This window comes from Lutzomyia longipalpis, chromosome 3 (assembly GCF_024334085.1).
Source record: "Lutzomyia longipalpis isolate SR_M1_2022 chromosome 3, ASM2433408v1".
NCBI classification, from domain to species: domain Eukaryota; kingdom Metazoa; phylum Arthropoda; class Insecta; order Diptera; family Psychodidae; genus Lutzomyia; species Lutzomyia longipalpis.
The window spans coordinates 6,220,502-6,234,508 of NC_074709.1; the positions used below are offsets into that span (position 1 = coordinate 6,220,502).

Sequence of the window (14,007 nt, forward strand, 5' to 3'; positions counted from 1 at the left end):
ACACACTTCATGTACAATTTCATGATTTCTTCTTAACTAACTTCCTACGCTGAGGAGAATCTGGTATTGGCAGGTGATTATGTTAATGAGAAAGGTAAGTTGAGGGAAGAATCCCTTGCGTGGATGATGAGCTTTTCCACCAACTAAAGTTCTAGAGGCAACATATAGCTATTAAAGTATTTCTGCTTCAAAGAAGATTTTTAAGGAACTACACTTGGCAACAATCGCGGAAATTCCAACTTTTCTTTTCCAATTTAGTTTTAATACAAAAAAAAAATGTAAGACAGACAAACTTTTAATGAGCTAAATATTTTCTTTAATTAAAAAATAAAAATATTTTTCAAATTATAAAATTTCCTTATAACGAAACCTCAACTATTTGCCCCCCTTTTCGGTTCAACTCAAGCTTCTGTGGGCTAGAGAAAGTGTCATCGTCACATGTGGCACACCAGGGCTGTTCGCTGCTACTAAAAGTTTCCCTTTAACCCAATTAGCAGGAGAGCAAAAAGGAGGGCAGGGAGAGTCACGAAATTCCAGCAGCACGTGGGATGCCTTCACTTTGTCTCCCCCGTGACAGCGGAAAACCGCCGGAAAATAATTTATTGTGGCTTGTCCCCCACGATGTTGCTGGTGGAATTAATAATTGAGTGCATATTTCACATAGTTTTCACATCTCCACCCCCGCATAAGCCCCACATGCTCCCGCTAGACGCCGCTACCTGTGAGCTTTCGATGGTGGGATTCAACAAAATTGAATTTATTGCTCGTGGAAGTTAGTTTGAGGAGCACATCATCCATCCCCAAAAAGCACCATCCATGAGACAACTCCTATGAAGGTAGATAGCACAAAAGTGAGTCATTTGCAGCCTGATTAAACTCACCTTGGGAATCAGACAACTTCCACACTGTGTGACATCCCCCAGAGTGGCCCATCCTGCCCATGTGAAGAGAAACTTTCACAAAAGCACCTCACCGTGCTGAAGATTAAGTTATAAATTGATGTTTGTAGCTCCCTTTCATTTGTTGAGCAATGTGTTAAGGAGAGTGAAATCTAACATTAATTGATATTTTATACAACTTGTACACATCACCCCCAAAAGGGGGGGGGGGGGGCAGTGAGGGCTGGGGATGTTGTCTGTTCTTGAAAGCTCCCCCAACACAACCACATTCACCATATAGCTTAAATAGAATTCTGAGCAAGAGCAAAGTTTCCATCTCTCGTACACTCTTAGAAGGGAGATTCTCAAATTATTTCATTGTCAAAATGGTCATTCACATGACAACACCTATAGCAATTCCATAAATTCTAATTACATTGCGCCAAAGTTCTCCTAATGCCTGGCACCTAGAGAAATAGAGTTCTAGACAAACCCTCTTTGTGTTATAAATTTTATTTGATAAATTTCATGCAGAGAAGGAGTTCATTTCATTCATTCGTCGCATTCAGTCGTTTTGCACTAAAATTTAAGATTTTACACAGCAAAGGAATTTATTCATAATTGAGTCAGAATTCATTAAACAGTCTCACTATTTTTCTTTCACTAGCTCCAGCTAGATTAATAGCGTCAAAACTTTACACAAAAATGTAAAAATAAGACGACATAATTTTATCTTCTCTCTAAATTCATGAAACATTTGCGCCGATGTTTCATCGTCGTTTTACAGGATATTTTTGAATCATTTTTAATGACAAGGCCAAAGTTTTGTAAGCAAAGCCTAAATTTTTGAAGCAAGGCCTAATATTTTAGGCAACGCCTAAGTTGTTTAAGGAAGGTCTAACGTTTTTAGGCTAGGCCTGAGATTTCTAATCAGGATTTAAGTTTTTTTTAAACTTGGAATAAGTTTTTTAAGTTTTTTATTTAATTCTTACTAATTTTGCGGCATGATGTCTCACCGGCCTATAGTTTTAAAATTTATATTTAGATTAAGGGCGGAATTCACTACTCAGTCTAGCTTAAAATTTTAAGTTGGTCTTAAAATTTTTAAGTCGAAAAGAAAGAACTTGATCTCAATTTCGAATTCAAAGAACTTGAATTTGATTAAAAATAACAACTAAGCAAAATTCAAGCCCGATTTAATAATTTTAAGTCAGATTAAAAAAAAACTGACTTAAAACCTTAAGAACGACTGAGTAAACGAATTAAGCCAGGCTATAATAAGTTCCCTCCTTAATCTTTTCGATTTTAGGATTTTCCTGTTAATTTGAATGATTTCTTTAGATATTCTTCCCTTTGTACCCTTTTTTGGCTTTTAACCTTCAGAGAGACACGCAAGAAATACATAATTATCCCTATAATCCACACAGCCCACACACAGTATTAATATTTTTGGGGAGAGGCTTTTATGGAATTAGTTTTGATCCTTGCAAGGATGTTCTAATTGGCGCAATTACAGGATAATAATCACGCGAATATTGAAGCACAAAACCTAGCCCATTGTAATTGCTCGTTGTTGCCGAAAGCGAATGAAATGAGATTGATTGATTGGAATATTTAAGGAGGCACATATATGTAATTAATACCAGGATTAAAATATCCTGTTAACTAGCTTCAAGGCCCTATTTGATGAATGAGAGATTAATATATGTATATTTTTAATGAAATTGCTATCATTTGAAGCGTCTTTAATTACACTGGGGGATGTGAAGAAAAGCCTCTTGAAGGGGAAAATTGGGAAAATTGATCTTATTCGTTTACAGCTTTAAATAAATTTTCTAACACGTGATTGCAAGCTTGTTTTAACATGGCAATTTATAAAAAGAAATATTTCAAATTATTTTAATTTAAAGCAAGATTTTTAGGTAAATTTATATTTTTAATTCCATTCAGTTGAACTACCCTGTTCGCTGAGCACGTTGTTCATAATTTTTCCCTGTCCTTGCAATAATTTCCATTCTCACTTTGTCTTTCATTATGCAGAGCTTAATGCAGTGAGTATGTAGTGCTAAAGTAAAGCATGGAAAGCACAAAAAGGCTTCCTTGAGAAAGTTCAAGAATACTCTGCGGCGTCATTGGGTGTAATTAATCACGCTCGTTTTTGCTGCATTGCCCACCCCTTCTTTTCAGAGCCATGGCACCCTCACCAAAAGAAACTCCTTCACCATTCGGTGGAGTAATCAAATTAATTTGAATTTCTTATCAGCAAAATGTGGAAGCTTTTTCCACATTCCCAGCGAGGAATTTGTCTTCAACACGTATACATATGATGATGATAGCATTGTGAATCAGAAGGCATGTGCTTTCACACAAAAGCGGACATGCTATGTAAGGAAAGGAGATTAAATCTTTCTCTCATGGTGAATCCACACACTGAATTGACTTGTCATCCTGTGAAAGGATTATTTATCCTGCCAGGAGGGATTGTCAATATTGTTGGAATTTTGGGATCTGTTTTTCCTCCACACACACAGCTAGAACGAAAGGACGTTCACGGAGTTTTTGACAACGTGCCAAAAAAGGATTCAAAATGAATAGTGGACCGTATTCATTTGCAAGATTAAAATTTTCTTTCTACAAAATAAAAGGGGAAAATCCAGTGAAAAATCATGATGAGATTTGAATTTGATTTCATTGCGTTTTCATTTTGGGATTTTAGGGGCTTTTGGAGCTTTCAGGGGGTTTCTGTTTAATGTAAAATACAGTAGGTGTCCTGTAGAGAAGCCTATTGAGGGTTTTTTTTTCAATTTTCAAAAATCATTTTGAAATGAAAATATTGATTTATCGTAAAAAATTCTTCTTCAAAATGTCTTTTAATTGTTTATACTGAAAAGCTTTTAATTGAGCTTTTCAAACTTTTTGAGCTTAAAATAAATATTAAAGTCGATTCTGTAAAAAATCTTTTTTTTTTCTCAAAATACATTTTTTTAATCTGTCTATTGTCATACAAACAACAAAAGCTAAAAGATTTTCTTCCCCAAAAAATTATTTAGAAAATTTGTAAAGTAATTCTGGAAAGAAAAATTTTCCTTCACGAATTAAAAAATCATGAATATTTTTCTTAAACTTTTAAATTTTAAGTAAAGAAAAGATTTTTGATTAATTAATCTTTGAAAATTCTCTTTTTTGATTATTCGCTTCTATTCAGCGACCAAGAAATCTTTGAAATTTCAACATTTTCTTCTATAAGTAAAAGGATTTAGTGGATTTCTTGGCCGCTGAATACAACCTACTACTAATTTCTCTCTTAAAAGCTTTTACGAAAAAAGAAAAACAATTTTTCTCATGAAAAATTAACATTTATCTTCCATTTTTTCATAGTTATGTTCTTGCTATTATGCTTCCAATTTCCCAGGAATTTTTCAAAATCCCTTTATAAGCTTTCTCATGCGAAAAAATGACGGTTTTATTTTCAACGGGGATAATCCATTTTACGACAAAGCTTCTCTAGATGGGAAAGTTTTTTGTGCATAAAAATACATCTTTAAAAAAAATGGAGCTTAAATAAATCATCGTAGCATGAGCGAGCTTTTCATTTCCACTAAATCTCCGCAAAGTCCAAACTTTTGCTCAAAACTAAAAGCATTTTGTGTAAATAAAGTAATTTCTCCGCAGGTTGTGTTCCTCATTTTCTCGCGGTATTTGCTTCTGCAATTAAGGTTTTTTCTTTCTTTTCTTTTGGCGCGCTTTTGCAACTTCAAAGGCCACACACACATACACACACTCAAGTGCTTTTATGTTAAACAAAACTTGCCAATAAAGCTCCTCGTAGAGTGCAGAAGTTTCGGCGCTGCTGAATTTCATCACCTGCTCCACCATTTATGCCACACTCTAACGCTTCCATCAAGGATGGGGCGTATGGGGGTGGATTCTGTGCAAACTGTATGCTACACAATATTTAAATTTAATTTACAAAGTTTTGGTGTTGTGCGTAAAGATTTACCGCAGCGCCTGAATGAAATTTAATTAAATTCCTCGTAAAATATTTTCCAAGAAAATTATTAGAAGACAATATTTGGCACAGAGAGAAAGTTACAATTTTAAGGATAAACAACGCCATGATATGGTTTACATTATAGTGGGTGGGATTGGAAAAGCTTAAATAGCTCAAATTACATCGTCTTGTTTTGCAGGCTTTAACGGCTCTCAATCTGGCTTTAATCAAATATTTGGAACATTCAAATTCAAGCAAAAACCCTCTTTAATCCTTCATTGAACATTTAATGGATTTAAAGGATTTAAAGGAAAAATTTTCTATATTTTTCTTATATATTTTCATTATTTGCATAAGAGTTTATTAGCTGAAAAATCTACTTTTTTCCAGATAGTTTATCTCGTGAAGTATACGAAAAAAAGAGAATTAGAGAAGCTTTTGAAAATTTAGCATTGATCGATTTTCTTAGTTTCTTATCAATGACTTTTATACTTAATCGTTCATCGAGAAAATAGAAGAAACTTCAAGAAGAAATTCCCACACGTGGGCTTGAGCATTTTATTTATCTAAAATTCGAATTCAACCCTTTCAGGTCTGCGATTAATCTGCCGAGCTGATTGAACTAAAAATAATTTTTATGGGTTCCTTTGAGTTCAAATAAAACTTTTTTGGCAAAAAATCCCAACTCAAGAATTTTCGGGTTTAATCCTTCCTGATTCTGTGAGTCCTTCGGGATGTCCTTTTTTTTTATACAAAAATAAATAAATAAAATCTTCCAAAAAAAAAAAATTCTTGTAAATGCAGGTGAATGAAATAAGGCTAAAATTCACGTTTCCTACAAAACCTCTAACTGAGCTCTCAATTCTAGGACATTACAAGAGGCACCATTAATTGATCTCCTCCGTCACACAGTCAGTTCGTGTTCTAATCCCATTGAGAAAATTCATTTAGCGATGCATCTGCCACCACAGTGAGTAATTAAATTTATTGATTCACTTTGAGTGGAGAGTTTTTGTAAGAAAAAAAAAAACCATCGGAGGGTTTTAAGACATCAAAGGCTGTAAAATGCCATTCGGCACTTCATATCGATTAATGCTTTTTCACTGTCAATGAGTGAAAAGCTGTGTTTTTTCTCGCAATTTGATAATAAAATTTCAATAGCTCTAACCAATTGGAAGAATTGAAGTTAATTTCTCACTTTATGGCCACTCAGGAAGTTTTTTTTCCGTTCCCTGCACATGACAATAAATTTTCCGGAAAATGGATTAGAATTTTTAATTTAATTTCTAAAGTAATGATGCCGTGCAGGGTGACGTCTTCTGGGTGTTTTTTCTTTATTACTTTATTACCTGAGAGTACCATTGATAAGGCTGCCCCTTTGTCGGGTGGTGGGGAAGAAATGCATATATGTATGTACTTCCGAAGCCCACATTGTTTGAACAATTGCACGGAGAAGGAGGTACTTGGGTGCAGAAGAAATGTTTGTAAAATAATTTATATTATTTGTGCAGTGCAAACAATGTGCTGATTGAGAAAAAATCCCCATAGAGGTATTAATAATGTCGTTCACATTGGATATATGTATGCAGGGGCCAGTGGGATGACATTGAGTTGTAACAAGTGGCGCAGTATATATTTTCAATGTGCTCTAGCACCTAACTATGGTTTAGTTGCAAGTAAAAGTGCTATAAATAAGCTTCTCGTTATAAGGCATAGAAAAAGGAAAATTGAATAATTTAAAATAATTTTGATGTTTAAAATTAATTAAAGATTAATTAAAAATAAATTGTAGAATTAAAGCTTCAACAGATGAATGAAAAAGGAGGTTATTCAGGCATATATGGAAATTTCTTTCTTACGTAGTGGCGCGGAGAGCTTTTGTGTCCGATCGTACGAGCCGAAGTCATCCGAAGTTTAGCAATAGATTAGTTTTTGAACTTCGGAAAACTTCGCGTTGAATGAATTTACACGAAAACTCAATAGCAGTTTTAAAAATTTAAACGTTTGACGTTTTGTTAGCAACAATTTACGTATTATTGACATGTTAAGCTATTTTCTAACGTTTGATTTAAGACTTAAGAACTTATAAAATTTTAAATAAAAAAAAATCCAACATAAAACATGTAACTATTAAGTACCGTTTGATATTTAATTTACGTATCTTTTAGCGCCATCTACTTGTTAAAATTTAAATTAGACACATTGTAAATTCTAACGTTTGACAATAGTTACTCATATTAATCATTCTCTTCTTATTATTTAAAAAGTTTTCAGGACTTAACTTTCCTTTCAATATCTGTTAACTTTACCTTAAATATATCAAATATACTTGAATAAATAACGATCAAGAGCGGGTTCGAATCCCGCTAAATATTTTATTTTTCAAATCTTTTAATTTTCATGTTTTTTTCTCCTTTGATTCCCTTTGTCTTTTATAATGTCTTTTGATGTTCTAAATTGAAGAAAATCCCCTTAATTCATTTACTTTGATTTAATATCTAGGACACTTTGTGTATTTACGCTGTAGCGCCAGGTCAAATACCGCTCCACCAATCTTTCTCCGGAGATTTGTCAACGACTTTTGCGCCTTTTTCAGCTACGCTGCGACTTTTTAATTGTTTTATTAAGCAATTGGAAATCACCGTTTCTTATCATATCCCACTCCATGCCACACACTTGGCTATAGGGTTACCTTTAAAGCACACTCGAAAGCACCTCAGAACGCGATCGACTGCCAAAGTGAACAGTGAAGATGGCTTTTCCCGTCAGTGCTACACTCAAATTGCGATTGGATAGATTGTGTGCAGTGCAATAAAATGTTGAATATTTTCCAAAGGACAGTGATCGTTTAAAAGTTTCTTCAAAAGGACGAAAGAGTTTCTCCTTGAGTGAAATTACTTTTGTGATTTATTCCTTTTCTTTCCGTGTAAAGTCATGGCTCCTAACGTAGTTGGTAAGATTAACGGATTTTCCTTTGAATTTTCTCCATGGATTTTCTCCGTGAATTTTCTCTTCAGTGCAGTGAGCTTTTAAGTGTCCTAAATGTTCCTTTTCAATGGATCTTTCAGATCCACCGAAGAATATTGAGGACAGGGACATCATCCCATCCTTCAGTCGCAGCCAGAGTTCAGTGGATGAGAACAATCTTGATAAAGTTGAGAGTGGCAGTGAAACGAAGTTGATTCCCGTTGAGGAAGAATGGTGGCAGACAACCCTTCAAGTGCTCGTGCCCTTCATGATCGCCGGAGTGGGGACCATTGGGGCAGGAGTTGTGTTTGGAATAGTTGAAGTGAGTGATTCATTAGTGGCGCACCTACGCGTTTGTATTCCGATTTCGATGTATAAATGCGTAGAAAACAGGGTGATGGAGAAGTTAAAAAAATTAATTCGGTTAAAACCGTTAAATCTTTTGAATTTCACAAAGATCGTAATGCAAGGAGCGTGGGCTTGTTTCTAGCTTGGTCTGTAATCTTAGCGACATAAATTAATAAGATTTCAATTTAAGAAATCAAATTAGAAGCTTAGAAAACAGGAAAAATCAAATTTCTTTAAGGAATCTTAAAGATTTTTTGAATTCCTTCAAGATCTTCGTCGAGATAATATTTTAGCCACAAACTACCTAGCTTCTCACCTAAAATCTAATGTAAGAACAGTTCAAGATGTTCTCAAAATGTCTCTAAACTGAAGTATCTAGTTGCATAAGAAAGTAAATGACCAGCATGACCCCATTTAAGGTACCAGAGGAAATTTTTTATCACCTTTATCGCTTTTAGGCTTCACTCTTAAACCCCAAAATTATCTCACATCTAGCTCCTTTAACTAGGTCATCCTCCTGATCAAACAAATAAAAATCAATCTTCTGAATCGGGCCAAGTGATCTGATAAGACAATGTGAAGAAACAAAAACACCGAATCCCAAGACATTCAAACTCATTCTTAAATTGTCCTAAAATTTCTGAATTTTCTTGGAATTTTTTTTGCTGAAAATACACCTGAAGCACCCTTTTGGGCAAATCACATCTGTCTGCGTGATTGTACGGCTATTGGCCAATGAATTTATCAATAATTCCTCAAGTTTAATCGCATTTTTCCTTTGTAAAGTCTTATCGGCTACCCAAATAATTTTTTTCTCACCTGCTCTCGTGGCCAGTTCCGATAGCACCTTATCGTCGTATGAGGAGACTTTCATTGAGATGCTAGACGCAACGGTATTAGCGAGCCCACTCTTGTGTAAGAATGTCTGTGGGATTTCTTTTGCTTGGAAGATAAGGCAATTTTCTTATTGTTATCGTTCGAATTGACTCGAACGAGGTGATTATTTTGTATATAAGTCCTGATAAGTGAGGCAAGTTCCGACTTTTCTCTTGCAGCAATGGGAGGTTTTCCAGAATGTTTCGGAGCTTTTCATCATGGTACCCGCTCTGATTGGGCTTAAGGGCAATTTGGACATGTGCCTCGCATCTCGACTTTCCACGCAAGCGAATCTCGGCAATATGCACAATTTTAAGATTATGATGTCCATGGTTGTTGGCAACATCTGCCTGGTGCAGATTCAGGCCATCGTGGCATCCTTCATTGTTGCTCTTTTTGCCATTGGTGTCAATGCCGCCATCAATGGAACCTTCTCTATTGAGCATTCAGTGATGATTGTAGCAGCTAGTATGTTTACGGCAACATCCTCCTGCTTAGTCTTAGGTAAGTAGCTACAAGATTCTGTCCTTGTCTCAGTTAAAGCTTCCTTGACCAAGTCCTTGATTCTGCTTAATCTTTGACGTCGTCCTTACAACAGTGATCCTTGTGGCTAAACGCTATGGGTTCAACCCAGACAACCTAGCCACACCCTTGGCTGCTTCCATCGGAGATTTGGTCTCCCTCTCCCTCCTGTCAGCCATTGCATCGCTCCTCTATCAGAATCTGGAGACAAAGCTCTGGATTAACTACATCATCATTGCATTTTACATAATAGTTCTGCCGCTCTGGCTTCTTGTTGTGCTCCGCAACAGATTTACAAGGCACGTCCTAAAGAGCGGCTGGGTACCAGTAATTTCAGCTCTCTTCATCAGTGGGTACGTACAGCGAAAGTTGCGTTACTCATTTTATCATTAAATTGAAACATTCCATCATCCATTTGTCACCATATCGCTTGTCTCTGATTTATCAGTCAATTCATTACCAGTCAAGAAAAAATTCAACGACGTTTATTTATTGCAGGGGCATGTATCAAAATGATTCGCAAAAATCAATTAGAATTCAATTTTTTGTCCATTTTTTGCCCCTTGGATTGGGAAAATTCTTTTGATTGATTTAAGGAAAAATCTTTCCGTGCTCTTATCTCAAAATATCACCTATAGTTTACAAAGACGTTATTAATGGAAAAAAAACCGTTGTACCCTACTAACAAGGGAACCAACGCAACGAATTCAAAATGAATTAATTTTATTTTTTGTATATTTTCTTAAAGATATTGAAAAATTTTGTAAGGTTCCCTAGAGCTTTTACGTTTAAACACTTAGGAGAAAAATTGTTTATAGGATATACAAAAATATTGGGAACATTTAAAAGATATTTTTTCTAAGCTTTTAAAGAACGTTATGCGCATTTCAAGGAGTTAGTCCCCCGCATGTAACCAAAATTGGTTTCTAAATTATTGTAGGGGATGATTAAAGGTTCAAAATAAGCGTGGTCATTTCCCAGAAAAGCGCTGGGAAATCTACGAATTTTCCGGTTTTCTGGTGTAACCTATATTGATTTATTTCTCAATTTCTAGCAATTGTAGGATATTGCGATTGGTGTCAAATTAAAGCTATATTAATGCTTAATATTATATATTAAAACCATTTTCCAACATGCACTAGAAGGTGAAAATTCGGAAAGATCTTTCCGAATTTTCACCTTCTAGTGCATGTTGGAAAATGGTTTTAATATATAATATTAAGCATTAATATAGCTTTAATTTGACACCAATCGCAATATCCTACAATTGCTATAAATTGAGAAATAAATCAACATAGGTTAAACAGAAAACCGGAAAATTCGTAGATTTCCCAGCGCTTTTCCGGGAAATGACCACGCTTATTTTGAACCTTTAATGATCCCCTACAATAATTTAAAAACCAATTTTGGTTACATGCGGGGGACTAACTCCTTGAAATGCGCATAACGTTCTTTCTATCTATGTATGTATTAGAACTATTTGTCTACGTAAAATATACAATGTAGTGCCTTTTACTATTTGCTTCGACAAACTGCTACTTCATCAATCACAGAGCCATAAAAGCTCTTATCGTGTAAACATCTTTCTTTTTTATCGCTCCACGAACATCAATTAGGGATTTGCAAAAGTCCCCCGAAAAAAAACCCAAAGAGGCAAATTGTTTTAGGTCATAAAAAATTTATGGGACAATTTTTCTATATCGTACTGTAGCTATGTGAAAATGGAGACTATCTACCGTCGATTGGGGGTAATAGTTGATTAAAAGATCTTATTGAGAAGTTTTTTTGGTTAAGAAATTAAAGATAAAAATCAAGTGAAAAATCAGCAAGTTCAGAATCATGGAATTATTAGGTATAAAATATTTACATAACTTAAATTAACTTAATAGCGTGATTCTAGCTACGTTTGCCCGATTTTATTAAATAGCTCTTGCGTAAAAATCACTATTAGGTCTTCTTCTAAATTTCTTTAGCCAACCTAAATTATTCTTAATCTCGGCTTGTTTTCTTTTGCTATACCAAAGCTTTTAAAGTTATGCCTAAGTTTCTTAATCTATATGCCTAAGATTTTTGAGACAGCCTTTGGTTTCTAAGGAACGCTAAAGGTTTTACAGCTAGGTTTAATCTTTTTTTTTATTCAGTTTCTTCTTAATCGGTTGGTTATATTTTATTAAAAATTTTGACTTAAGTTTAAATATGTTTGAATAAAGTTTTATAAAAACATTTAATTAATTTAGAAAATCAGTTTATTTCGTTTCGTAAATCCTTAGTAATTAAAATTTGTTTATTCCTTTAATTTAAACTAATTAACTATCTGAAAAAAAAGGAAAATTTATTTTTCGTTTTTCAATGAAAGTATTCCATGTGAGCTACATGGGTGGAATAATTTAATTTCTTTTTTTTTTATATTAAATATGTAATTGAAAACTCAACCCCAGAGCTTTTCCACCCACCGCCCAATTTTTCCTGGCCGTATATTACATCAATATTATTAATTGCTTTCAATGAACTTCAACGATGTGTTGTGAAAATATCACCGGGAGAGCTTAATGCAAAATATTACCGGGAAAACGCTTGTATAAATAATTAACCGTGTGGGTGGTGAAATGTTGTAAATAATTCCCAGGAATTCTAAATGCCAAATAATTTGCATTAGAGGGATTTTCAAAGATGACAATTAAGTGGAAAAAATACTTTTTGAAATTAATTTTATTTATTTTTTCATTACTCCCACATGTGATGGGAAATGTTGAATCTTTAAATTCTCCAACTGAGGGATTTTTTTTTCAGTTAAGCACTTCCCATGCGGCGAAGGAAGTTTCAATTGAGTCTCTCTCGCATAAAAGATTCAAGATGAATTTGCGGTGAAAATGCACTTTAGGGGCATTTTGGGGATTCAATTAAATCACATATTTTCCCATGCTGGGGACACTCTCTCTGATGAGGGTGGAATTTCTCTATGGGGTGGACGTTAATAATGCTGAGTTTTTCGTTGTGTGAATTTTGCAGTTTGGGTGGATTGGTGTTGGATGCCGCTGTGGAGGACCATCGGGGATTCGTGGTGTTCCAGCCAATTATTAATGGAATCGGCGGGAACCTCGTGTCCGTTCAGGCGAGCAGAATGGCAACGAAATTGCACCAAACCACCGAATTGGGCATCATGCCAGCATTTGCGAGAATCTTCGAGTGGCCACATCGTGCCCTATTCAAGGGAGGTAAATATTTGATGCATAAAGCACACGGGAAAAGCTCCACGTGTGGGCGAGATATAACATTTTGTGCTTCTTTTTTTTTGCCCTGTGCGCTTCGAAACATCCGCACTGAGATAAAATAAAATCTCTTTTATCCCTCCTTGACAGTGCCTTATGCTAAAACAGCCCGGATTTTGATTGCCATGTCAATTCCCGGACAGACTGTCTTTATATTCGTGGCAGATGCCATCCATAAGTCAGCCTCGACGCTCGATGCTGCCTTTGTCTTCACATACCTGACAGCCAACATCATTCAGGTGAGCACACCGACAAATCCCACATTCTGCTCCCCAAAAGCACGATGGAATCTTATCAAAATATTTTTACTCTCTTCCCCCGCACACACACACAGATTACGCTGCTCCTGTTTGTGGCGCACATAATTATCCATGCTATGTGGAGGTGGAAGATTGATCCGGATAATTCGTCAATACCCTACTTAACAGCCCTTGGTGATTTGAGTGGTTCCAGCCTCCTTCTTGTTGCCTTCATTTTTCTAGACAGCATTGGACGCCCATACGATCCACACGATTAGCTTTTCCTTCTTTTTTTTTTTTAATATTAGTTTGAGATTTGTTGTATGTAAATTTTATTTGGATACCAAAGAAAAAAATACATCCCAAAATATCCTTTGCATTTTACTCCACAAACATCTTCAACCATTTTGGCAGAGAGGAAACTACACAAATATTTGTTTACTAAATATCCTTGGCTAGCTTCCTCCGGCACAAAAAGAAGGGAAAGCAAAGTGTAAACTCCTATTCAAGGAGGAAATCCGCAAACATATGATAATCCTTTAAATATTGTGAGGAGCTTCATATAAATCATATTAACAAGAATATCTCCTTGAAAAATTTCCTCTTGGTCCAGAGATATGAAAATGTTGGCAATATAAAAGGATTAAAAATACATAAAAAGTATTTAGAATTAATACTTTTAGGGTTTTTTTAAGTCCAAAAAAGTGCTAAATTCAAATCGAAAAGTAGTAAATTTAACCCCAAAAAGGTGCTAAATTCTTTATTTTAATTCTTTTTTCGTTATTTTTTAGTGAATGATGTCTATGTGAATTAAAATAGTCTGAAATATTCTCCAGATAAATACGCCTTGATTTTTTAGAGTCTGTAAAAAACACTATAGATATCTTACTACGTCCCTACCTTTTTCCTTTATTAAT

At 34.9% G+C, this 14,007-nt stretch overlaps 1 protein-coding gene across 1 annotated transcript; it reads left to right on the plus strand.

Annotated features, from left to right (window-relative positions):
* Positions 1-7,585: 7,585 nt before the first annotated feature.
* LOC129791698 (solute carrier family 41 member 1-like) lies at positions 7,586-13,460 on the plus strand. Its single transcript, XM_055829984.1, is given in 7 exon segments — positions 7,586-7,822; positions 7,938-8,158; positions 9,240-9,568; positions 9,618-9,935; positions 12,592-12,797; positions 12,942-13,090; positions 13,186-13,460. Coding segments are annotated over 7 exon segments (1,425 nt in total). The 5' UTR covers positions 7,586-7,803; the 3' UTR covers positions 13,369-13,460.
* The last annotated feature ends 547 nt before the right edge of the window (positions 13,461-14,007 follow it).